This window comes from Varanus komodoensis, unplaced genomic scaffold (assembly GCF_004798865.1).
Source record: "Varanus komodoensis strain SLA01 unplaced genomic scaffold, ASM479886v1 scaffold14_1, whole genome shotgun sequence".
Taxonomy (NCBI): domain Eukaryota; kingdom Metazoa; phylum Chordata; class Lepidosauria; order Squamata; family Varanidae; genus Varanus; species Varanus komodoensis.
The window spans coordinates 25,130,648-25,156,548 of NW_025335438.1; the positions used below are offsets into that span (position 1 = coordinate 25,130,648).

At 40.2% G+C, this 25,901-nt stretch overlaps 2 protein-coding genes across 5 annotated transcripts in view; one reads left to right on the plus strand and one right to left on the minus strand.

The window, feature by feature from the left end:
• The first annotated feature begins 6,787 nt into the window (after positions 1 to 6,787).
• Positions 6,788 to 25,901, plus strand: part of OSBPL1A (oxysterol binding protein like 1A) — a 77,862-nt gene continuing 58,748 nt past the window's right edge. The window contains exons 1-11 of one of the 3 annotated variants that reach the window (XM_044424113.1): positions 6,788 to 6,882; positions 15,433 to 15,555; positions 17,788 to 17,873; positions 19,901 to 19,975; positions 20,231 to 20,342; positions 22,271 to 22,356; positions 22,595 to 22,739; positions 23,297 to 23,364; positions 23,644 to 23,688; positions 24,755 to 24,828; positions 24,923 to 24,986. In XM_044424113.1, the coding sequence (XP_044280048.1) occupies positions 15,435 to 15,555; positions 17,788 to 17,873; positions 19,901 to 19,975; positions 20,231 to 20,342; positions 22,271 to 22,356; positions 22,595 to 22,739; positions 23,297 to 23,364; positions 23,644 to 23,688; positions 24,755 to 24,828; positions 24,923 to 24,986 (876 nt within the window). In that variant the 5' untranslated portion in view covers positions 6,788 to 6,882; positions 15,433 to 15,434. The other 2 variants (XM_044424114.1, XM_044424112.1) reach the window with 2 other exon arrangements.
• The window catches only part of CABYR (calcium binding tyrosine phosphorylation regulated), a 74,494-nt gene continuing 73,543 nt past the window's right edge, over positions 24,951 to 25,901 (minus strand). For both annotated transcript variants that reach the window (XR_006414087.1, XM_044424127.1), the window contains one exon: positions 24,951 to 25,583. Coding sequence is in view for 1 of the 2 variants with exons in the window: in XM_044424127.1 (XP_044280062.1) it covers positions 25,577 to 25,583 (7 nt within the window). In the remaining variant the exon portion in view is untranslated. The remainder of the gene's footprint in view (positions 25,584 to 25,901) is intronic.

Sequence of the window (25,901 nt, forward strand, 5' to 3'; positions counted from 1 at the left end):
AGCAGTGCCTCCAACCCCCAATCACGCTAGCCTATCCAGAAGGATACCATGGTCGATGGTATCAAAAGCCGCTGAGAGGTCCAGAAGAGCCAACAGGGACACACTCCCCCTGTCTTTCTCCCTGCACAGGTCATTGTACAGGGCGACCAAGGCAGATTCAGTACCATACCCGGGTCTGAAGCCGGACTGAAATGGGTCCAGATAATCATCCAAGAGTGCTTGGAGTTGTCCCGCCACCACCCGCTCTAACACCTTGCCCAGAAACGGGATGTTGGCCACTGGTCTATAGTTAGTGGCCATCTCTGGATCCAGTGATGCCTTCTTCAGGACCAGTCGGACTACTGCCTCCTTTAAAGGGGCAGGCACCCGACCCTCCCTCAGAGAAGCGTTAACCACTTCCAAGATCCAGATCCCAATCCCGTGCTTGGGATTATTTATTAACCAAGACGGGCAAGGGTCCAATAGGCAAGTGGTGGGACGTACTCGTCCAAGCACCTTGTCCACGTCATCGGGCTGCAGTAACTGAAATTCATCCAATAATTCTGGACCAGATGGCGACATTGGTATCTCCCCAAAAACCTCTGAATCAATAGTGGAATCCAGCTCATGACGAATCTGAGCGATTTTCTCCCTGAAATGCCTGGCAAAGTCGTCACATAGGGTGTTCTTGCATTGTCACATCTGTATGGCCACTTTAGTTGACCATTTAGATATTTGAAATGACACATGGTTATCTAATGTCTTCACATGAACCTAGGATTTCCTAAAGGACTGAAGTGCCCTTGGAGATGAATTGCAGTGTACATTACATGATTTCAGGAAAGATAATAAGTAACACTTCCTCAGTTTTGATGCAGTATGACAACAGATGAACTTACAATAGAAAAAGTTAAGGGCGCACTATTCTAATGACTAAGGAATGTGTATTGTATTTCATGTAGTAAGCTTTCCTGCATGCTTGCTCATTTTTAAATTATTTATTTTATATAATAGGACAGCATACAATATATTTATATCATGCTGTTTTTCCTTCAGACAACTCAAGGTAGCTTACATTATCATCCTCTACTTCTCAATCTTAACCTCACATCAGCCCTTTGAGATGGGTCAGGCTGAGTCAGTGACTGGCTCAAAGTCACCTAGAACCTACTGGATCCCAGTCCAACACTAACCATAATACTAAACTGTCTTTTTAAAATATTAATTTGCTGGTTTTAATCATGTGAGAATTCTAAAAATAAGTTTGACTAGTAGGTCTTTTTTCAAATTAGTGTTCAAAAGCAAGCTGGGTTCTGTTGCATAAGATATCTATTCCTGGAGATATTCTGAGATGTAAACTATGGAGCAGTCTACTTGTAGAGCAGAAAGTGGTGATATTGAGCAAGATTTAGGTTGCAATCTTGTGATCCCCAGGAGGGTGCCCTAGAGACCATGGGGTTTTTCAGTTCTTCCCTTCCAAGAAAAGAGGGAGAAAAAGAAAGTGATCAGAGAGGGAAACCCAATCTCACTTACCTCCAGCATGTAATTGTGGAAAGGTGCAATGTTCTGCTCTGACATTTTTACTCTGAAGCTGGAGAACACACAAGGAGTATTCTTGCAGCATTCAATGACGTTTCCCCACAAAATACCTCAGAACACCCCCAGAACAGAGAAAGGACTATTCCAGCCCTAAAGCTGTTTTAGTTAATTTTCTTCCTATCAGTAACAATGATAGGAAAACAATGGGGGCGGGGAAGGGAAAATGACACCACCACTTGTCCCTCAGCAGTCCTTTGGGTAAGGCAGTTCCTTAACCTTCAGATTTCTCCCTGCTCAACATTTTTTAAAGAACATAAATACACTCTATTTCCAGGGCTGTGTTACAGTCTTTGTCGGTACTAGGCATTCATGAGCATAAGTTTCCATGGTAGATCTAGAGATAAATGTTAACATTATATATGTTCTACGATCATAGAACTATACCAGGGGATGCTGTGTTTTTTACCTTGGACTATTGGCATACAGCCCTGGGAAGATTCTAGCTCCTAAAATATCTACAGCAAACTCCAAGACAACAGTCCAAAGACCCTAGGTATGTTTGTATCTTTTGATCTGAACATAACTGAAACTTTGCTTTAGCACAACAGAGCTAATAAAAAATATTGCTAGGGTGTCCATGTCCTGTGTCTCTGTGAAGCAGAGAATTGCCAAGCAGTTTTGCTTTTATAGTTTTATCAGTTTGAAAGAGGTTTAGAGCTCTGACCATTTAGGACAGGACTTGTACATACACATCTTTAACAAAACTTGGTAAGAGGTCTGCAAGCTGTGTTAGGTGTTAACCCATGAAAGTGCTGCTGCAAAAGAATTCACAGCAACCAAGGCTCACAGCAATTCAGATGACAGCAATTCTGTTGTTGAGTTTCATAAAATTAGTATGGATAATGCTGAGTTGAGTTGGGTTAGTATGGGTTAGTATGTCCAGTGAGGCTATCCACTGGAGCAAGGACATGAATAGATGATCTGAAGCATGTATTCATAGATCAATATCTATGGTTCACAGGCAGGAAATCTGTGGCAGAAATGTTTACTGCACAAACAGACAAGCTGATGGCATGTTTTCCAAATGTTAGTATCGCTTTTAGCATTGTACTTTGTCATTTTTGGAACAAACGATAAAGTAGGGAGCATTTTTTAAGCTGAATTTTGTAAAGAACTGTTTTGCCAAGACATGAAAAGTGTTTATTTTTCTACCAAAAGGAGACACAACACTCATCTGTAATTTAGATTTTTTTGCATGGTAAATTGCTACAACAAACAATAATATTGTTCAATTGAACTGAATCTTTTTTAGGCCCTTGGAGATTTGCAGGTGTAGGCACTCTGCTTATTGTTTCTAAAAGATAATCCCGCTCCCTACATGTCATCATTATGTCCAAAACAAGATAATCATCTCCCATATGGTGAAATGTGCTATTCCCGTTTAGCGAGTCCACAGATCTCACCATAACAAGAGGTGCAAAATGTCTATTTTGGATGCAATGGGGAAACTTGTTAGTCTTAAATACTAGCACATTCAAGAACAGGTTCATGAGAAACAAAAGCACCCAGCAGATTGTTTTGGAAGCCTGCCAGTTTCAAGTAAGAGCAGCATTTGTGAGAGTTATGCCTCCCCTCCGCATGGTGGCTTATGCAGGGCTGCCCAAAGCCTGGCAATGACAGCCGCTCTAGACTCATTCTCCCTCCCTCCCTCTGAAAAATCTTAGCAATCATTCTTGAAATGGTGAAGTCTTGGCCACTTTGGAAAACCATTTGGAAAACCATTTGCCTGTACATTGCCATAACAGATAAACAGGTTGAAGTCTTAATTGTATGAGTGCCTGAAGAAACAAGCAAATTTTAACTTGTCCTGTTTAGAATAGTAATGCTAAACACAGAAAGTATGTGAGTGTGTGTGTGTGTGTGTGTGTGTGTGTCAAAAAAGCTTGTTTCTATGTCATATTGAGACAGCAAATAAGCATAAAGATAGTGCAAACCGTGAAAGAAAAAGCAATGGGCCTGACTTTAAGAAATAATGAAATTCACAAGAAAAGAAAGACTATGAAGCATGCAGCTTTATTTAACTTCATCAGAATTTAAAAATCTAATTCTGTTGATGAAAGGTTCCATAGACCAAGCATTCAATTATTTTATTTCACTGAAACTTCCTTTATAAGTGCTTTGATGTACTGGCTGCATCTTCTGTGTTTACAACCTGCTGTGAGCTTATTTCATTTGCCTGTATTTGTAATATAGCAGTAATTCTATTCACGTTTCAAAAGCGTTTGTGATGTCCCTGACTCTTTTTCTATAATGAAGTGTTCAGATTCTTCAAGGATGAAATTGTATATTCTCATGCATTTGAGTAGGGCTTATTGCACTCAATAGCTCTCATTTCCAAGTTAACACACATAGGACTGGAATGGATGCTTCTCACTTATGCAAGGCATTAAATACATTTGATAGTTTCTGTTGCATTTTATGCACTTTTCCTATTTGTCCGATAGCCTTCTTGAGAAGTTGATCACCAGAGTTCTGCACAGGCAACAGCAGCACCAGGCTTAGCCCAGTGTACCAGTTGAGGCTGCACTTGCTGCCACTGCCTGCCCATCTGCCCCTGGCCACTCGCTCTTACATACCTGCCCACTCAGCCAGACTGCCTGCTTGGGCGGTCTGCCTTGTGCCCACCAGCAGGGCTCTTGTGATAGATTGGCTGTGATATCATGGGAGGTGTCCTGACCTTTCCTGGAAGCCCCATGGCTGGGGACAAGCAGGTAAGTGAGCACCCAGCTGGGCAGTTGTGAGAGCAGCCGAATGAGCAGGTGGGTGGGTAGCGTGGCCAACCTTGCCATGACGGAATGAAGAAGTGCTAGCAGTGGCTGGGCAGTGTGTCCAGCGGATTGTTCTGCAGAATCTGCCAGCTGCTCTCCAGGACACCCACTGGAGGCGGCGGCAGGCCCTCCTGCAAGCAGCAGGGGCAGGAGAAGGGGCCGTCCATTGCTCTTCCTGCTTTGCCACCTAATGAGCTGCAACAACCTGCGTGATGACAAGGTCAGGCCTGAGCACTACTATATAAATAAATGTTCTGTATTATTTTGATCAAGTTCCTAAAGTGCTGTTCTTTAGCACGTCATTGTGGTGTTGCTTTACAGTACTGGGGCTACTATATTTCAGTAACAAAAAACAAAAGAAAAACAAAAACCCCCTACACTTAGTACATCTTCTCATGAAACGCCCTGGTTTCTCAATACTAGCAGCAGGTTAAACATGTAGTGCAAGTAATATTCCAGTTTCCTCTTGAACATTTTTTTCCTGACCTAGTAATTTATCTAATGAGAGATGGAAATTGTGTTTCAACACTGGCACATTATTGTGGCACATAACAGAAGCAGTTTCAGCAGTATCAGGGTGCTGTTGCAAAAGTATCCTTACTGAAGCCACAAGTGCAACACTGAAGTCTAGCAGTTTTGGACTACTGCAGAAACTGCATATAAGAAATTAGGAGCCAAATTATGCAATCAGTTTGAGATTTGGCAGCAAGATGAACAAGTGGGTCCTAGACCAAGCCAAGGCAACAAAATGACAAAATTTGAGGCTGTCATACATAGGCCACATCTTGAGAAAGCAAAACTCCCTGGAGAAGACAGTAACATTAGGAAAAGTCAAAGGCAGAAGAAGGAAGGCCAAATATGAGATGGATTGGCTTCAAAGAAGGCCACAGGCTCATATTTATAAGAGCTGAACAGGGCCATTTTGGGAGGCTTTTATTTATAGCGTTGCCATAAATTGGAGACAATTTGATGACACATAACAACAACAAATGCAGCAGTGCCATCTTCCCATACTAAGAAAGATGATATAAAGAAAAATAAGAATTTAGCAGTCAGTTAAGTAGTTCCATTACTTTTTCTTTTTTTGCAAATATCAAATTTTCATTTAGTTTCTATGATCTTTAAATATTTATTAATCATGTATTTACACACCTTGAAACTTACGTTGTAAAAGCGTGTTGGTGGGGGAAGATTTTTTTCAGTAAAATTTCATTTGTAAAATTATTTGGTGAATCAACTTATTCATAACATGTTATGAGCTGCGCAGAAAAAATGCTAAACCCCAAATTTTGCAAAAACTTAAATTTGCACAGACTACTACTATTATTTGTTTCAAAACTGTATTCATTTACAAAAACTAGAATACCATAAACAGCTTTATGAATAACCTAAAAATGTCATAAAAATATGTTTTTTGGTTTTTTTACAATTTTGGAGTAAGTAATGTTCCAGATGTAAGGAAACTGAAAGGTTGAAGAAATAAAGGAACCATCCATAACGTAAATTTCCAGAACACTGCTGCACATGTCTAGGTAAAAATTAATCGCAGTTAAATGCAGCTAACTCCCAGGTAAGTTTATATAGGTTAGCAGGCTGTCTGGTATATTTCCAGAATAAAGGGCTTTATAGCATCATTGTACATTCTGTGCCTCCCCGCCATCACGCCTGGAACGTTTTGCTGACATTCCGAATTTACACGTGGCTGAAAGAGTTCTGCTTGGATTCTCCAAGCGGATGTTTCCGTTTGCGAAGCTATTCCTCGCTTGGCCAATTCAGTCTTATTGCAGACTTCGCTGAAGCAATGTCCTGCAGCCCACTTCTTACTTTAACGGGTTTTACTCTGCGTTGGATTGCAGTTCTATTGAGACAACCTGGGGCATACCGCAAGCCTCAATCCTGGGCCTGCTTATTTGACCAGGTCCATGAAACTCAACAGCAGTTGCACAAGGTAACTCGAGGTGAGAGAGCTCGCGAGTTTCGCTCAGTTTAAAAACGGATAACGTCAGTGATAGCATAACTGAAAACAAATAGGTACATTGCACACATGCTAAGTCCTTCACAGGACGAGCTTGCACAACATCCTGCTCTGTCCAGAGCGGTCAGCTCGGGGCTTCTTCGGGAACCAAGCCTGTCCCATGCGAGCGAGCCTGGCGCTTTCTCCGTTTCTTCGGATCGGAACGATGCACTCTCACGACGGCGCCGGGGCGACCACGGCGCCTGGACAGGGTGCCTTGCACGGCTTGGCCGCAGGGAGGAGCTTTGCCTCACCCGCTGCCGGCTTCCTTTGAGCTTCGTCTCTCTCGGCAGGCCAGGAGGAGGAGGAGGAGGAGAAGGAGGAGGAGCAGCAGCGAGGATTCCTCCCGGCAAGGACCAGCTCGCGGTCACGTGCACGCGCGGGGAGGGGTGCGAACTATAAAAGACCAGGAGGGGCGGGGCGAAGGGGAGGGTTGCGCGGAGCGAGTGGCGGCGCGTTTGCAGAAGAGGCCTTGGTTGGCCGAACGGAATTGCTGCCGGCCTTGCGCCGCCGCCTGAAGCGGTGAGAAAGAGGGTGGAGAGAGACGCGGAGAAAGTGAGAGTGAATGTGTGTCACACGCGCGCGCTCGCGCCGGCCGTGGCCGCCAGGGACCGCGTGCGCGCGCCTGGCTGGGTGGGCTGCGCGCGGAAGTTGGGAGCTTGTCTGCTCTGCGTCGGCAGCAGCGTTAACGATGGGAGCGCCTCCCTGGAGACGGTTCGTGCGGTCTCCGTCCAGGTCTTTCCCCCAGGCACGGCGCCCAGCTCAGCTGAGCGGCGCCGCCGCCTGGGTATGGTGCTCCCGTCCGTGCTCCAGCTGGCGGTAGACGAAGGGACAAGTCCGCGTTGGATGTGCGCAAGCAGTGGCTCTTTCGGTGCTGTGCGTAATAGCGCGCTGCAGCACGCTTCTGGATCCCGTGATGGGCCGCAGAGGATTCTGATAGATTTTGCCTAAAAGGATAGCATGTTTTCTAGTTTCCCGTCCCTGGGAGAGCGGCATTTCTTTCTAGTCACGAGCATCGCGTGTGGTTGATTTCTTAATCTTTCGTACTAAGTTTGGAGAAGTGTTCGGACCTGCTGCGTTGGGAATATTATGAATGAGTGTAGCGTATAGGAGGATAGCCAACTCCTTTTTTGGAACACAGGAGTTCCAGAAAACTCCTGGAACAGTAGTACAATACAAAGAATTTGCTGGTGCTGGACCCATACTAGCAAAAGTTTCAGATGCTGAATTTGTCACTGCCATAATGCAATGGCATTAAGAACATTTTGTCAGCAAGCAACTCTTGGGTGTTGACATTCATGATACTATTGTAAAACTTATCCTGGCAAGCAGCAGGTTGTGCAACCTCTTTAGGTCACAGATGGGATGTGCTTAACATAAAAACGTGTGTATAGTCACAAAATGTGCAGTCTATTACAATTTGAATACTTCTTTAAGACAGGTTACAATAAATACTACCTGCATTTGTAAGATGGCAGGGTCAACATGAAGTTGCCACAAGCACGCTTAACAATAAATGTGGGAGCCCTGAAATGAGAAAATGATTCAAATGTGTGTTTAAAATAAAAAAGGCATGTCTGTTGTCCAGTAACAAATATATCAGAGTATTTTCCTAGAGCTTTGAATAGGATAAAAATGAGAGTCAGATATAGTGTATATAGGAGCAGTGTGAATGTCAGATTAAATTAAAATCGTGGGAACTTGTTATCCTGTAAAAAAGATGGTTTACCTGAATTGGTGGTGATAAAATCAGTTGCATAAAAACCTCTAAGGAAAGTGATTCCAAGTTTTATTTGTTCTTTTGGCAAAAAGAAAAAAAAATCTTGCTGCTATGAATTTTTCCTAAAGTTTGAGCTAAATTGGCCTTGTAATTTAGTTATTCAGATAATTGGCACAGAATTCAGTAATCTTAGCATGTTATCTGCCTAAATACAGGTTTTAGAGCATACAGCTCTACAGACTGAATTACCATAATTTGATGGAGATGTAAATCAATTGATTGAATACTATATTTAAGGTTTGCAATATCCTGACCTACAATAATCTGGGCCTGCCGCTCAGCAGTAGAACACATGCTTTGCTTTGCATGCAGAAAGACCTAATCCCTGGCATCTCCAGGAAGGGATCCAAAAACTCCTGCTTGAAATCCTGGAGAGTCACTGTCAATCCATGTCAGTATTATTGGGCTTTAAGGAGCACTGGCTGTGCACATGCATAACAGCAAGCCATGCTGGAAACTACATAGGCATGGCTTGTCATTGTATGACTTCAGTATCCAGTTTGTTGCAAGGTTCCCACAGTTCACAATTGCTTGTTGTTATGTATGACCCAGTTACAATGTTTCTGTCAGTTACCACATTTTGTCCTTCAAGTTTGGTGGTAAGAGCAGCCATGTCTGCAACAGACACTCCAAACTCCATTTATCACCGCCCTGTTCTGCTTAGCAGCTGCTAAGACAGCTGCAGCTGCACTCCGATAGGCTGCTTCGCCTGCCTTCTCTGTTGGTGCGCAACTTTCCAGTGCCCAGCCACAGTAATGAGCTCTCAGCAGCAGCACCACCACCCTGTCCCGCCATGTTGCCTCCAGCAGCAGCAACCACAGAGGCAACAGTGCTTCGTGCTCCTGCCTGGCTGTAGCTGTGTGATGGAGCAACCCTTTGAAGTGGCACCATGCTTGTGCCACTGCAGGAACCTGTGGTCTCATGTGCTTAAGGAGCACTCAGGCAGCTAACAGGGCGAGCATCCCAGTGAGCCCATGTCTCCTGCTTTTCTGTTGCTTTTCTTTTGCTCCTGCTCCCATCTTGTCCCCAACAATTCCAGGGACTCACCACAGGCCCCACTGTTGCCTGCCAGCAAACCTTCCAGGGTGGATGCTTAAACAGATGCCCTTGGGAAAGTCTACCCAGCAGGATGTGCTCCATCTATCATCAGGACTTGTGCCCTCCTTGATGCTCTCTGTGCGCCTCACTGCAGGGCGTGGCAGCCCATTGCAGCGTGGACACCATACATGTGCAGGGAGTGGTTAGAAGTGGGTGTGTGGCTGGGTGTGTTTGTGCATGGGCATGGTGTGTGGGGGCAGTGGGGAACACTTCTGAAGCAACAGTGCTACTCTGACAAGTAGGCAGTCGCTTTGCTGAACAGCCCCCTCCCCAGGGGAATGTGTTGGCCAATGACAGAGAGACAGGCAGGAGTGGTGTACCCTGGGATCGATTTTCAACCATGGGGGCTGATGGGATATGTGCTGCCATTTGGAGGGAAAGTGGAGATGCTTAGAAACCATGCAATGTATGAACATAGGATGCAAGATAGGATTCCATGCCATGTGGTTACCATGCAACATTGTTTAGCATTATGTGTAAACATACCCACTGTGTATAAAGCAGCTTCCTAGATAAAACCATGGTTTAAATTAGATATAGAATTTTTAGATGTTCTCTCTTGAAATAATAGGGCTGAATTAAATATCCTTATTGGTTCTGGACAGGACACAATTCCTCTTTGCTATCATATTACAGTTATCTGCAATATAACATTCCCAGAACTCCATTCCTTTTTTGGGGGGAATGTTAAGTTGTTCCTAGTTTATATGTTGGATGCATCTGGACAGAAGAATCTAAAAATTAATGAGCTTTACGCAGCTATTTCGCTCCTTCTTCCTTATTTTTTTTCTGGTAAGAAAAAGGATGAAATAAAGAGTGGAAAAATGGAAAGGCTACAGGTTAAATAGATTCCCTAGATTACCTGTACAATTCTGTGAATGAGACAAGACAGTTGCACACTAAAGGCTTTTTCTGAAAGCACCAGTAGAGATATTCAGAAGGGTGAAGTTATGGTTTATAGGGAACTCGTAAAATGCCTCTTACTTAGAGCAACAACATCCTGATTATCCATAAAGGCCAGCTCCTTAAATACACATTTTACAAATGGGAAGGAGCATAGAATATTTTAGAAGCTTAAAATACCAAAATAAAGTTGAAAAGTCTCTACTGTTTGCTGGAATGAAATTTTCTAGATACTTTCTGTTTCATATTTGGGCAGTAGGATATGCCAGACAAAAGGTTAGGAGATGGATATGAAATTTTCAGTTTCAGCAAAAATGATCTTTATGGTCTTAACTAGTCAGCAGATGAAATTGTTGAATAATGCAAAGGGAATTTCAGCATACTGCAATTAGTGGAGTAAGCATTTGCTGTCGTCATGCCCAGTATTGAATAATGAAACTATTGGCACAAGTGTTTTTATGATACATTATGCTTCTCCTGCCTTATGGAAATCACAACACTTCATGGGATTAGGCAAATGATGAACCATCCCATACTGACATAGCCTCTGCATCATTCTTTCAGTATAGCCAACTGTTAGAGCCCCTGGTAATTCTGTTCACCAGTGTTCCCTGCTTCCTGATGCAAAGGATGGAAACTCTCTAGCAAGAATATTACGGCAAGGTTTAAGCATTCTTCCCACCACTTTGCTGAATCTAGCACCAGTAAATTCCAGACACTGGATCGCATCATGGTTGTGAACCCACTGGTTAAGTTCGGCGTGACTAATGGAACTTCATGATTTAGTTCAGAAGCCAAAACCAAATTCTCAACATAAACTAAATACTATATTTTATCATGGGAAGCATAAGAAAAGGACCAGCTTTAGGGTGACTCTGGTTAAAACTAATTTCTGCAGAAGTCTGACAGAACAAGCTGAACACGTTTGTCATAAATTGCATAAGAATGACAGTTGGGTATTTATTAAAATGTTTTTGAGAAATTTGAAGTGTGTGTGCAATGAAAAAAGCAAGTGTCTGTACCAAAACGCCTCTCCCTGTCCCATTAAATTTGGAGTGCAGAATCGCAGTCCTGATGGCCACATTGGCCCTCTGGATTACTCAGATGGCCCCCACCTCTTCCTCCAGTCCATTCAGTAATTTCCTAGCTTTTGTACAGTTTTTCTGCTGTTCAAAAAGGCTGAACTGCAGCTCTGAAGTCTTAGTTGTGTTTGAAGCTTAAGTGCTTTAAGCTAAACTAGCCTGGTATTTTTGATATTTTGGTCATACCTCCTTTACCTTTGGCCAAGTAACCAGTAACTCTGTGATGTGTGTACACACACATTTACCTGGAACTCACAGGATGACAACCCACCATGAGTAAGTGGCCATGGTAAGTTGTTAACATTCTCCAAACCTGGCACACTTTCTGCAGGATGGATTATTTTTCACAAATAATATCTTCCTCTTAGAAATGTGATCCTTCTTCTTTATGTGTTGAACAGTCAGTTCTGTGCCCTCCACCTTTTCAAACTTTCCTGACTCTCCAGTTACCCCAGGAAGAGGAGGTATTCACTGCCCTCCCCGTAACCCCATTTGGGACTCTTGTTAGAGCACTTACTGCTGCAGAAATATACACAAATTTAATGTCTGGTAAATAAATGAAGGGGACTTTTGTGAACCTGTAATAGTTGTTCCATTACTGCAATAGGGGACTGTCAATTCAACACTTAAAATTGAGAAGACTGTATCACTAAGTGGAGATATTGTCCTCCAGACAAATTTTTGGTGCACTTCCTTTTTCCACTTTACCAGAGCTTTTCCACTGACAACTTGGCAATTGGTCTCTGACAACTGTGTGCAAGTTAGTCTACAATATATGCAGTCTTACCCTGTCCATCTCTCACTGGTTTCCTTCATGAGTTCCTTTGACAGCTGGGAAAAAACCAAGAAAATTGACCAAGCAAGATGACATACTTGCATGGTTGTGGAAGACCATCCGAGAATAACTTAAAAATGACTCCACCTGTACAACTTTCAGGGGGCGAAAATATTTTAAAATATACAAATTGTGCTATGTTCAGATTTTTATTTTTTGTGGGGGAGGAGTAAACAAAAATGCATAGTAATCAGAGCAGGGAGGGTAGACAACATGGCATGAAAGACACTGCGATATTGGCTGGAGAACTGAATGGGAAGGAGGGGGAGAACAAGCTACAATGAACCTGATCATCTGTCAGGCATGCCTTGGATTGTCTGGTAAACAAGCAACTCATTGTGCCTAATTCACAAGGTGGCTTAGCATACTGTACAAATATGCTCACTGCCATGATGAGCTCCTCCACTATTTACTAGTATATGACTGATCTTCACTAAAATATTTTAATCCTAAAAACTAGTTCTAGTTGCAAAGGAAAAGATGAAAATACAATGTCAATATGTCTTTTTAAAAAAACTAAGTTTTTAACCCTGTGCCGAACCACAAAAGAAGCTTTTAATGTTTACCACTGAGCTCCAGAATTAATCAATTTACTGTCTTATTTTTCAGTATTTAGCTCTGCAAACTGTATGCTTTAATACCATATAATGGAAACACTTCTTATTCAAAAGAAAGTTTTGAGTCATTTCCTAGGTATATAGTGGTTGCAGACCCAGCACCATCTGGATTATGCAACAACCCTGAACTCCCAAACTTTAAAGATAAAGTAGCCAGTGTGATCTATTTTAGAACAATGTATAGTAACTCTCTGATAGATCTGAAGGTCACTGTGCAAACACTGATGACATTCTCGAAAAGTTTGCCAGTTGATAGCTAGGTCCATAGTAATTCACGTGTAGCTTTTAAAGAAATTCTACCATCCTGACTGCATACTTTTCTGTTCACTCTACTATTTATAAGTATACTCCATTTGGGCCCTGTATGGTTTGCCTTCTACACATGTATTGCTACCCTCACTATATTGATTAGTCTTGGATATGTACATTTAACATTATCTATTATCCTTTCTCCCCCCACCTCTAGATTGCCTGATATTTAACAGAGTCTTAAGTTCCTCAAGATGCATGTTTGTTATATAGAAATTGTTACACCAACCACTATAATTTACAACTTGCTGGTACCATCCTCTCATATTCAGTTATGTTCATATATTCAATAAAGGGAACCGAACACTCTCAAAAGAATCAAACTTTCATTGGCCTGCCATAGCCTGACATTTGTGGGACATTTGTCTACAATTATTGCTATCTTCCATATCAATTTATACCATCCATTCAAATCTGTAAATTTAAGATCCTTCCATTGTGACACTATTACTCTTCTAGCAGCAAATAAGAGATGTGAAATTATCTGATAATCTTTCATATTTACATTCTTTTCAACAAAGAAGTCTTGAATAAGTGACAACAGATGCCCCTTAGAAGCCAAATATTTGCCCAAAGCTGCCTTTTCTCATAAGGAATTTCAAAGAAGGCAACTCTTGGGCTCTTTCCCTGGCCCTTGTTTTAACACAGTCTTGACTGAACATAGTGGCAGATTAGCAGAATAAAAATTCACTCTGCTGCTGGAATTGATGGATGAATTGCTAAGCAAGCAAAGATGGATTAAGGTTAAGAAAGGAGCAAGAAGGAAGTGATAAAGCACATGCTTTGCATACCAAAGGTCCTCACTTCAATCCCTGGTGTTTCCAGAACTAAGAGAGACTCAGATCTGAAACCCCAAAGAAGAACGGCTGCCAGCCAGCATAAAGAATATTGAATCAGAAGAATCAGTAGTCTGGCTGTATAAGGCAGCTTCCTGTGCTCCTAATGCTACTGCAAAAACCTTTTGCTGTTCACAAATTAAATGTTAATTGAAGAGGTGCACTCAACTGTATCCAAACTTATGGATAAACTTGTCTAGGTTTGAAGAAGGTCAAGCCAACTGCTCACTTGCCCAGCGTCCTGCTTCTCTCTGGTGCCAGTCAGATGCTTACTCGTGAGATGCCTCAGGGCATTTGGCAGCTGGGCAGCATGGAACACTAACTGGAATTCAGTAGAATGTTTCATGGTAAACACGTTTAAAGAAATGCTTCACTTTTATCTAAAGCCATAGAAGAGTCTGTTGACTGCTTTCCTTTGCAGCAGTGCATTGTTTTATATGCTGTTAACTGAAGTGTCTCTTTTAGAATCAGACTATTTATTTATTTGGATGCTTCCGCTAGATCTTTTTTGAAAGATCTAGCACTTATTCTGTCTTGTGATGTATTCAATAACTTTTAAAAAGTGCATTCCGTCTCCTGGGTCTTTGAAAGCATGCTGCTTAAGGTAGCTTCTGTTGATGAACATCTTGTAATTATGTGTATCTCTAATCAGAAACTACTTAATAAACTTACTCTTTAAAACATGCTACCTTCTTTTGAATGTGTGTGAGGAAATGGGGGGAAAGTAACAATCACTTGGAACTCTAGTACGTTTAAGAATATAAAAATGATATTGAACTAATTGCATTGGTGATATGACAAATACAATTATATTAGCAACATACCTGACCAAACACATAAAATGAGTCTAAGTAAGACTATAGGCCTAAATTTTATTATCTTGTAGCTATTATGATTCAGTGATAGCCAGTATAATCACATGACTACTTGTGTATTCTTTCATAAAATTGAAGGATATAAATATGTGTGATTGGATGAATTTAATGTGGGGAAAACCTCCAGCAAAATTATTTGAAGACATGAGATCTAAGGGGTTGTGCTCTGATCTTCTGTATACCTGACAGAATTTCTTTCAACAGCTTTTGACCCCCTGTCCCCTCCAAACTTTTCTTGAAACTTGAGAAAATTCTGCCAATTACTAGAATTGCTTTCAGGGAAGTATAGAACCTCAGCAAGAACAACTGGCAGACTGCGGTGTGCTCAGGAATGTATTTGATTTGTGGAACGGATGGGTTTTTTTAATAGCTAGTATATCCTATTAAAATGGGTTTGTGCAAATACTCATTGGTGTTGGCTAGTATTTCCTATTAAAATTAAATGTTTATTTGGTTTCTACTGCATCAGGTGAAAACTATTCTGTTTGAGGAGACTTTGGGTTTGTAAGAGGTAAAAAGGCAGGATATTGATATAAAAATAAATAATAAATAACAATCAGTATTGATATCTAAGTAATGCCTTAATACTATTGCTATTTCATTATTTGTATGGAATACTACATTTTTTAACTTTTTGTGAATATTAGGTATCCTGAGCCATACTTTCTTTAGCAGAAAGGTAGGATACAAGTTAGTCAGATATATATAAAAATAAAACCATATCTGTATGTTAGCAGAGATGAACACAGAAGCAGAGCAGCAGCTTCTCCATTATGCCAGAAATGGAAAAAGTGAAGAAGTCCAGCAACTATTGAAAACAATGAATGAAGAGGAGGTTACCTTTAATATCAACTGCAAAGGTTAGTATGCATTAGCTTGCAAGCAATGTCAGCAGTATTTGGAAGTATTGATATTAAGACTTCATTTATAAGCAGTCTGTTGTGCCTACAGCAATACTCTCTGAGCAATTTTTAGATATGGTGATATTGGTATATAGCATATAGTAATTTTGGAAAATTGAAGAGCACATATCACAACACAACATATATCTTCTTAGCTCTGTAAAAAGATGTTTTAAATAAAATGATTGAAAAACTTCATGTTACCTAGCAGTTCTGCTCAACTACTTGCAAATGTATCAGCTATGATTTGAAAAAAAATGCATTGATGGATTGCGATCTATTCCGTCAGAGAAATGCTACGCTAACACTAGGGATGTGCAAGGAATCCATTTGGGGGTGGGAATCCATCAGCTCCCTGATCTCTATTCCACTTTGGAGTGGCCCTTAGCCCTTTTTGTGAGTGCTCATTAGAAATCAAGCCTCACATGCTGTGCACGCAGCGGCTGTCTTTGTGCTCAGCCCTGCCACCATCAATTGCACCAAGCACGGAAGAAGGTTGGCCATCGGGACAGGCAGCTGGCATGACCACTCGCTGTGACCCTCTTCCTTATGCTGCAGCTGCTCTCTGGGCAGCTGCATCTGATGGGGAAGGCTGCCATTTGCACAACTGGGGTCCACAAGCATTCACAGACTCCCTCTGGGCCCATCTTACTTTGCAGGACCAGGCCAAGCATGAGAGGAAGTCCATGGATTCAAGAAGGATCAGTTCTGAAAGGGTTCTTCCCAACCCTAGTGACAACAGCTGCTTTCAGCCTGTTTCTTCTCTTCTGTCCTCCCAAATGTCTAGATCTTGCTAAGGTGATAAACCAGCATTCAGACTATACCTCTTCAAGGTGTGTTTGGGTGTTCACATAATAGAATGTTCCTCTGAACATTTTTTCCTTTCTTTTGAACATAGAAAATCAGCTGAGAAGGAGATTAGGCTAGAACCCTCCTCCCTGACATCCATTTTTCTTCTTAGTGGTAGTAATAGTATTGGTGTTTATTAACTGTATGCTTCACTTCCTAATACAAAACTTACATACACAGATATAGAAATACAAAATTACTATAACTGAACCCCACAAAAACAGAAATCAGAATCAGCACAATAATACAGATATGAATATACACCATAATATGTAACTTAAAAACAAAGCAATAGGAAAAGTGTTTATCCACAGTACCCAAAATATCTCCACACCACTCAGGACATACTGTCCTCTCTTACAAATATACAACTTCCAAAAGAGGTTACTGTGTCATGTGAGTCCAGCCAGGAAAGGTTATTAGAAAGTAAAACAACTTTGCATAACCCATGGTCTGTTCTAGGGTTATGCAAGCACTGTTTAGCCCTTCAATAATCCTTTCTGGCTGAGTTCACATGACACCCAACAACCACCCTCCACCCAATTGGGAGCTGCATATTCATGATGATAGATGGCACATGCCATGTCCCTTTGAAGATTAAGTAACCCATGATGGTGCGTCAAGTCATCTGAACCAGCCCACAATATATCTTGAATTAGAATTCATTCCCTTTATTTTTGCCCTGCTGTTTCTGAACTTTGAGAGAGCCCCCTTAAAAAACCATCTTACAAATTTTTTTTTAATACATTTTGATTTCTGTTGTGCTGAATCGTCTCATACTGGATGATAACATTGACTCCTTGCTCTTTATTAATGCACACTTTATTTATTTCATTTATATACCAACCTGTAGCCAGAAAGCCTCTCTAGACAATTTACAAAGGTAACGTTGCATAAAAGTGTGTGAAGCACCTGTTACTCTTGGGGACATGCTTCTGAAGAAAAGGATTTACTCATGAAAGCAAAAAGTATGTGTTCAAAAATTGCCCTTTGCCAAAGAGATCAAAATGACAAACAACAAATAGGTCAGGTAAGTTAAGCTGAACGATAAGCTCCTCCTTTGACTGTGGTTCTTCTAACCACAATACAAACCTTCCCCTACATGTTATCCTCCAGATGTTACCACCATGGATGATGAAAGGATGATATCTGAAAAGCTCCATGTTAGGGAAGGTTTCAGATCTATCAGACACCATGGAGAACATTTCAAGTTGATGCAGTGGAGAATCATGAATGGTTTTTTTTGTTTTGTTTTTTTTGGCAGTTTTCTTGAACTCAGCTTTCGGTTGTGAGAAGAGATGCTGCAGTATGGATTTGTCACATTTTATTTTGTACCTTTAGGCAGAAGCAAATCTAACTTGGGCTGGACACCTCTTCATCTTGCATGTTATTTTGGGCATACCAGTGTTGTCAAGGATTTGCTGAAGGTATAACTTTTACCATATTGTGTAGCAAATTAAAATTTCTATGAAGTAAGAAATAGATCTTTTTCCCCAAAGAGACATTCTAGTTGAACATTTAGTATGTAAAAATAAATGCCAAAGAACTTCAGAATTTCAAAGAGCTTAAATGTTAGCATAAGTGAAAACACATAGGTCATTTGCAGACTCTTCAGGCTGTACATATGGCAGAGTATGGGAAGAACACATTGATCTTGATTTGCAAGGAAAGATACAGCAGAATTACAATATCTGTGTGCACAAATCATATGTAGGAAGCAAAATTCCAAAATCTGTTTAGTACTTTCATTAGGTTAACCAAAAGATCACAACAAATGTGCAAGATCACCAGACCTCATCATTAGGCAAGATGTTATAAAGAGCAAGGTGTGAGTAGTGGGTGGAGGCTGGATTTTATATTTTAAAAAATAGAGGTTCTGACATTTTTCTCTTACTTGGGGGTTTTCTACATTAGGCTTTCAATTGGTTTTAATCCAACACTTTACTGAGGCTTCAGCTTCTGACTTATTTGTGGGATTAAGATGGGATCCTTTACTATCGCCACCACCCCATGGGCAGTTCTTTGCCTTTCTGTATGTTCCATTACATAACCACCAGGTGATTCTATGGGATAGTAGAATTGTGAAAAGACATGAACATTTTTTAGTGTTTTGTAGTGTGCTAGCCCTTTAATAGATCCTCATCCTTGTTCGAAAAAGAGCCACAAAAATGCTCAGAAAGCACAGGAGGGCCCCAGACGGTGATGATGTAGTGTAAAGCACCCACAAAGAACCATGGGTATGGAATCACAAGAGCACAATAAATGCCTTGTATGGAGCAGCTCATTGCCCTGACAAGTAACTAGCAGTAGCAGCAACTAACTTGCATAGCCTGACTGAGTGTCTTCCTGCCCCTTGTCCTCTATTCCATCTTGGTATTTTGAACATGCAAAAACGAAATTTCACCATCAAGTCATTCTTCCTCCTGTATTCCCCCACTTCCAGCCCACTTTTTCTAAAATCTTACTGACAAAGGGATCTGGACATCTCAGAACTTTTATATATTTTTTATCTTCTGGTGAGCCTAATAAAGCTACTTCAGTAATGCAGATTTTGGAATTTTACTTGTGGTCTGATTACCTTTTTTGTAAATGATCCAGCTCATCTTGATACTGGTAGCAACCATGGGGAGAAATCAAGAGACCTTGCTTCAGGCTGAGTTACATGCTTATAGATCATGAGTGATACAACTTGGCTGCTGATCCTAAATGCATTCATTGCATTAAAGATCCTTCTGCATTAATCCTGGTGCTCTAAAATAAGCAACACGAGTGCCGGAGTCTGAAGAATAAGGGGCCAGGTTGAAACTAAGAACCACTGGTCCACCAGCAGGAGAAAGGAATGTAATCCAGGTTCCAGACTCTAATTTTTAATTCTGTATGACTATATAATTGTTAAAAACACATAATCTGTTTAGTTCTACTACATGTGCTGCTTGTAATGACCTCTTGGTCACCCGTTTGAGAAAAAAAAAATGAACAGGAGCCAATTTAAACAAACTGGATTAGAGGTGGTAATGAAGTCCAGTGGCACACTGGAATTGTTACCTTCCCAAACACTGAAGGCTTAAAGCTCAAGTAAAGACAAATGAGCTTGTGCTTGGGTCCCACAGCAACAGCAAATGAGCAACAGAAACTGAAATTGGTCAAATGATTTGCGTTTTGCAAAGTTTTAATTCCAGTAAGTGTAGCATGAGCATGCAGTCTCTCATGCTAAATGTAGATTTATATATACCATACATTTATGGTATATATAATAAATGTATTATACCATACAAATAATATATTTACACTATTTTAAAATTATTTAGACTACCAAAGGGGAAATATGCTTTAAAAAGGTTTTTCAAAAAAGAGAAGGCCAAAATAAGTCTCCCAGCGACTAATTGCTGCAAGTTCTGTTTTTGTGAGATACTGACCTGGATGCCAAGTATCATTTACCCATCTTTATTTCTAGGCTGGTGCTGACGTAAATGTGCTCAATGACATGGGAGACACGCCACTGCATCGTGCAGCCTTCACTGGGCGCAAGGTAGAATGAACATGTTCTGTCTAGAATATATAATTTGAATGCAGAGATACACACCCTCGTTCCCCATGACTTTTCCATTTATTATTTTTCATTTGCCGACTTCCTGATTTATGTATTTATTTATTGTGGTTACTCTGCCGGAATGTGTTCCAATTAATTACTGTGGCATTTATTTTCCAAGGCAAATACATGACACTATCCTAGATAAAAGCTGGGAGAACTCTGTAAATAATGGACACTAAATTTGTCTTTCAGGAGGTGGTTATGCTACTTTTGGAATACGATGCTGATACTTCAGTTGTTAATGGGAATGGGCAAACTGCAAAAGAAGTTACACATGATAAAGAAATAAGAGAGATGCTAGAAGGTATCTATTTTGTATCATTTATGAATTTTATATAATTGGAAACGGGATTCCAGTAAACATGTTTTATGGCTGCAGTTTCTAACTCAGTCTCATCATTCAGTATGAAAAGCAGTGATCTTTCATCCCTGGATAATATTTTGCTGAGGTGATAAAGCACTTCTTTTCACCACCTGCATGAAAACTGTGTCTGCCTTGAACATATGTGTAGCATGATCTAGTTGGGGTGGTTTTAAGCTCCCCAGACTTATAAACCACCCTGTGGGAAGAGTACTGGGTTCAGAAAACACACTAATTCACTGTGGTGCTTTTATGCTTGCCTGACTTCCAAGGGTAGGGCATTTTAATCATCCAGGGAATTATTCAGTATTTCTCTTCTTTGGTATATCTATATATGCTGCCCATTGGTATGAAATGCACATTACCTTCATATATACAAGGAGAGGCATATTTCATTCATCTCCATCAGCAGGTGCTATAGCATCTTAATATGATGACCATTGTTATAATGCAACTGTGTATTTCCTCTCTAGCTTTTGTCCTTTATGACCAGTTCATGGAAACTAAATCCACTGGTTATTTCATATCTTAACAACTAGTTGACACAGATGTCAATATAATGAGGAAGTATTCCTGTACAAGAGGAAAACAGCTAGATACCACACGCAGGGAAGGAAGCTAGGCTGCAAGTAGCCCAAGTAGCTTGTGAGTGCTTAAGGTCCTCATAGACACTTGTGTTTACAAAAGCTGCCACCGTTTTTGCAAAATGTATTATGCAAAACACAATATTACTGTGTTTTGTACAGTGTTGTTTTTTCATTTTATATCTCACTTTCCCAACAGTTTGGGGCAGTTAATAAACAAGATAAAACACTAAAAAATTGTTACTTACAATGTTTGTATCATACTTACAATGTAAGTAACATTGTACTTACAGAGCAGCAAACTAGAACGATACAATAATAAGAACAGCAGTAAAACCTGTCAGCCAAAGCTCAAGAAAGATCACTAACAATCATTTTTCACTGGTGATCACTGTATGATCACTGTTATACAAAATAGCATTGGTTTCAGCCATTTTCCTTATGCTGCATTTAAAAGATATTTAGGGTGACAATATTTTGGAGGCAGGTGGGGACTGTTCCGCCAACATTTTTAGATCTTACAACCACTTTATACACAAGAGCTTTAAGATACATACCACACACGCTAATTCAGAGACATTTTTCAGGATGCACTATATCATAAAAGTTCACAAGTTTCTTGAAAGGACTCACATCTTGAATATACATAGAGGAGCTTGTCCATTGGGATGCTTAGAAATTGTGTTGCTTAGGCAGAGGAATAATCCAAACTCTTGCCCTATTTCATGTTCAGAGAAATTTCATATTTCGGCGAATGGGGCGGCATAAAAATGTTTTAATAAATAAATAAAAAACAAATATTTTGTGGCAAGATATAATTCTGATTATACAACTAGTATTATTTTTGCCACAAAATGTGGACTTTATCTACATTCTATATACCAAATGTTCCAGGAGTTCATGAAGTTATCCCTTTGCACAAGTAATGTAACTACTAAGTGCTCCAATGTGTATGTGTAACTAAGAAATGTAGCTACTGTGCATGTATTTGAGCATGTCCAAACCCGGGCAGCTCAGGCGGCTTGGTTCCCTGGATAATGAACATTCATTGTGGACCAACTGGGTCCTTTGAACTATATGCGAACATGCCTGCTGCCACTGAGCTGGACTTGACCTATATTGTTCTGGAGGGTGATAGGATTTGAGCACAAGATGATTAAATCAGGTACCTGCTGCTCAGAGTGGAGAGTAAGACCCAAAAATGGATACCTATTTCGTTGGACTCTAGCAGTAAAAAAATAAGTTTCCTCTGGGATGATGTTATTTTACTTAACTGTTTCTGCTTAGCTGTGGAAAGGACTCAAGAAAGAAAACTCGAGGAACTCCTCCTGGGAGCTGCACGAGAAGGAGAAATTGGAAGACTCACAGTGCTGGTATATGCAATATTATGCATTAGCGTACATTTTAGAGCCATAAACCTAATGCTGAGTATCAGCTGCTTAAATCAAAATAGATCAAAGTTACGGGGGAGGGATGTCCTAACTGGTCCAATGACTAGGAGCTCTGGTTGAGATTCTTGTCCCTAATCCTGACTGGCTGCCCACTGTGTTTCAAGGAAGATCACTACAGGTGTGCAAGCACAATAAATAATGTTTCAATCACTCTTTCTAGTTAAACAGGTCAAATCCTCCTGACATCAACTGCACTGATCAGTTGGGAAACACACCATTACATTGTGCAGCATATCGTGCCCACAAGCAGTGTGCTTTGAAGCTCCTAAAATGTGGAGCAGATTTGAAAATAAAGAACAAAAATGGTATGTAACACAGCTTTAATGTGTTCCACTTTCCTCTGAAAAGCAAAACAGACACGTCAACTGCAAACTTCTATATTATCCCCTTGAATCTGCCATAGTGTCCTTTAGCAGTGTGGAATCTGTAAATTAATTGGCTTTGCATTACAGAATTTTAATCTGGATTTAAGCTGCTAGTAAATAACTGCCAGCTGTTAAGAAAATAAATACTCACTGATCCTGTTGTAGTTCTTAGAAAATCCATTTACTCAGCCAGTTCTGCCAGTACATTTTGAACTTGCTGAAAGTAGTATAGTTGCTTATCATTTTTGGAAAGGGAAAGGAAACCTTCATATATCTGACATTAAAAAATTGGAGTTGGTATATTCATATAATATTTTGAAATCAATCTAAGGGTAAAATGAAAAAAGTTACCTTGGGTTAAAATGCCTGTTGAGGAATGCCTATAGCCAAGAAAGCCATCTACCCTTTTCCTTAAAGAACAGGCTTATTGTGGGATACATTTGCTATTACTGCAGTCCTGGTTCAGTTCTTCTGAAATGTATTTATCTATTGAACAGGTCAGACACCCCTTGCTTTAGCCCAAGGTGCAGAAATGAAACAAATACTTGAAGGGAGCACTGCGAAGGTGGGTATTTTATTTATTTGCATATTTATATCCTTTCTCTTTTCCTTCAAAGAACTCAAAGCAGCTTACATAAGCCTTCCCTCTTTGTCTTATCTAACAACAACCCTGTGAGGTAGGATAGGCCTACCTGAGGTAGGACTCAGTGATGGGTCCCAAATCATCCAGTGAGGTTCATGGCTGAGTGGAAACTGGAACCTATATAGTCCAACACCCTTAAGCATTATGTGTTAAAACTGATTATTAATGTGGATCAGCTTTAATATCTCAATTCTTTTGTAGGTGATGAACAAAACTCTAAGGCGATATGAAGGACTACTCTGGAAGGTACCTAGACTTTTTCACCTCTTTTGTATTATTTGGTCATATTTATTTTATTTATCCCAAGCCTTAGGAAAAAGACAACTAATAGAGGATTCATTCAGTGTATTCAGTGTCAGAGAAAAGCAGAAATCATAACATCAGCAGTCGGATTGGTTCTTAGAAAAAGTCAGATTGTCACCTTTCTCCAGTACAAGATCTTATTTTCTGATCAGGCTTCTCAGAATGGCCCATCTGCTCCATCGCTATCATCAGCAAAAAATGTTTTAATAAATAAAATAAAAATAAATCATCTTCATCACCATCACCACTGCATTAAAAGGCAACAAAACATCTGACTGACCTGGTGGCCAGGGCCGGGTGGAATATCTGGCTTTTCCCAGGGAGAATATATTTTCTCAAATTATGAGTGGGAAGTAGTTAGTTAGTTAGTTATTACTACATTTGTGTCCCACCATTTTCCTTTTCTAAGGAACCCAAAGCAAATACATAGTTATCCTCCTCTCCATTTTATCCTCACAACAACCCTGCGAGGTAGGTTAGGCTGAGGGCCAGTCACTGGCCCAAAGCTACCCCATGGGCTCATTGCACAGTAAGGACTAGAACCTGGACCCCAAAGTCCCAGTCCAGCACTCAAACTACTGCAGCAGTATTCTGCATTTCACCGGGCTTAATGATATGAAGGAAATCTTTCCTTTTTCACCTTAAAAAAGCTTGCTGTCATGATTATTCATTTGCATGATCAATGCCATCAAGATCATTCCTGTTTTTGATGTTACTGTAGACTCTAGAAGTTTGTCTTCTGTCCTTAGTTTGACTACAATTAAACTTTGCAATGAAATGTTACTATCATTTCAGTACAGTAGAGCAAAAACTACAGTAGTTTCTAGTTTCAATATTTTCAGCCTCTGAGAGAAATTAAATCCATATAGATTGTACTGCTTAGCATTACTTCATTCAGCAGTGCTTCTTTCTGGTTATAATACTCCTGGCAAATTTACATTTTTATTGAACTGATGGATTGTATGTCTCCTCCTCCTCCTCCATCTTCTTTTTCTATTTTTGCCTCAAGAGTTCAAGATTTTTTGGGTGGAAGCCATACTGGGTAGTACTGGAACATGGGGTCCTCTCCTGGTATCAAAAACAGTGAGTGTGAAATCAAACATCTCGCAAAACCTTTTCACTGCTGCTGTATTGATTTGGATTATGTCAATTAACTATTTGACTTGCCTGTTTGAAGGGCTGATATTGGAAACAGCAATCGTCGCCAAGGATGCAAGCACCTAACACAAGCAGTTTGCACAGTAAGTGAATTTGGGCATTCAGGAATATGTTCACACACACACGCACGCGCGCGCGCACACAAACTAAGCTAGTGTTTGAGGTTTAGTCATGGAATGCCTAGGTGCAAATATCCAAGATACTTACCAGATTTTTGGTATTACTGTGTTGTTTTGTTTGTGAGCACCTTGAACTTAAAGGTGCAGTATAAACATTTTAATGAAAGGGTTAACAAAAACTACTATCCTTTGCTGTTTATGGATTTATACAGAGATTATTACGGTCTTTGTTTGAGGGTGGGGTTTCTGCAGTTAGTGGGGAGGTTAGTAAAAGATTTTATTATTATTAGAACATTTCTATGCCACCCCTTGCCGAAGCCTCGGGGCGGCTTACAAAAACAATAAAATACAAAAATAACAATATAAAATTAAAATTAACAATATAAAATAAATAAAAAATATAAAATATAAAAGAAGTCGCCCTGGCCAGATAAATAAGCAAATATTGTTAACAATTAAAATGACATTTAAATAAAATAAAAGATGTAATATATATTGTATGTATTGGGGTTTATGTTCCCAAGTCCTTCCTTGAGGGTGTCTCTTCTATTGCCTTAGTTTCTAAAAAAGAAAAAAAACTAATAAGGTAATGACTATGACAGTGTGTAGTTTTATAAGATGCCCTACCAACCATAACAAACTTAGAAAAACTAATTAGTGTAGAAATGTACCTTTCAGCTTTTCCTTATCCTTTAGTCATAATTACAACAACTAGGAGAAACTAAGAATTTATCGCCAGACATAACCTGGAATATAGTCACACAGTGCTGAGCTGGAACAAAAGAAGCAGCATAAACAAAGGAGTTGCAAACACTGCAGTAAAGTGCGGATGGGGTTCTGTGTGTTAAGTGCTGTGGCCTGTACAATATGCAAAACTAA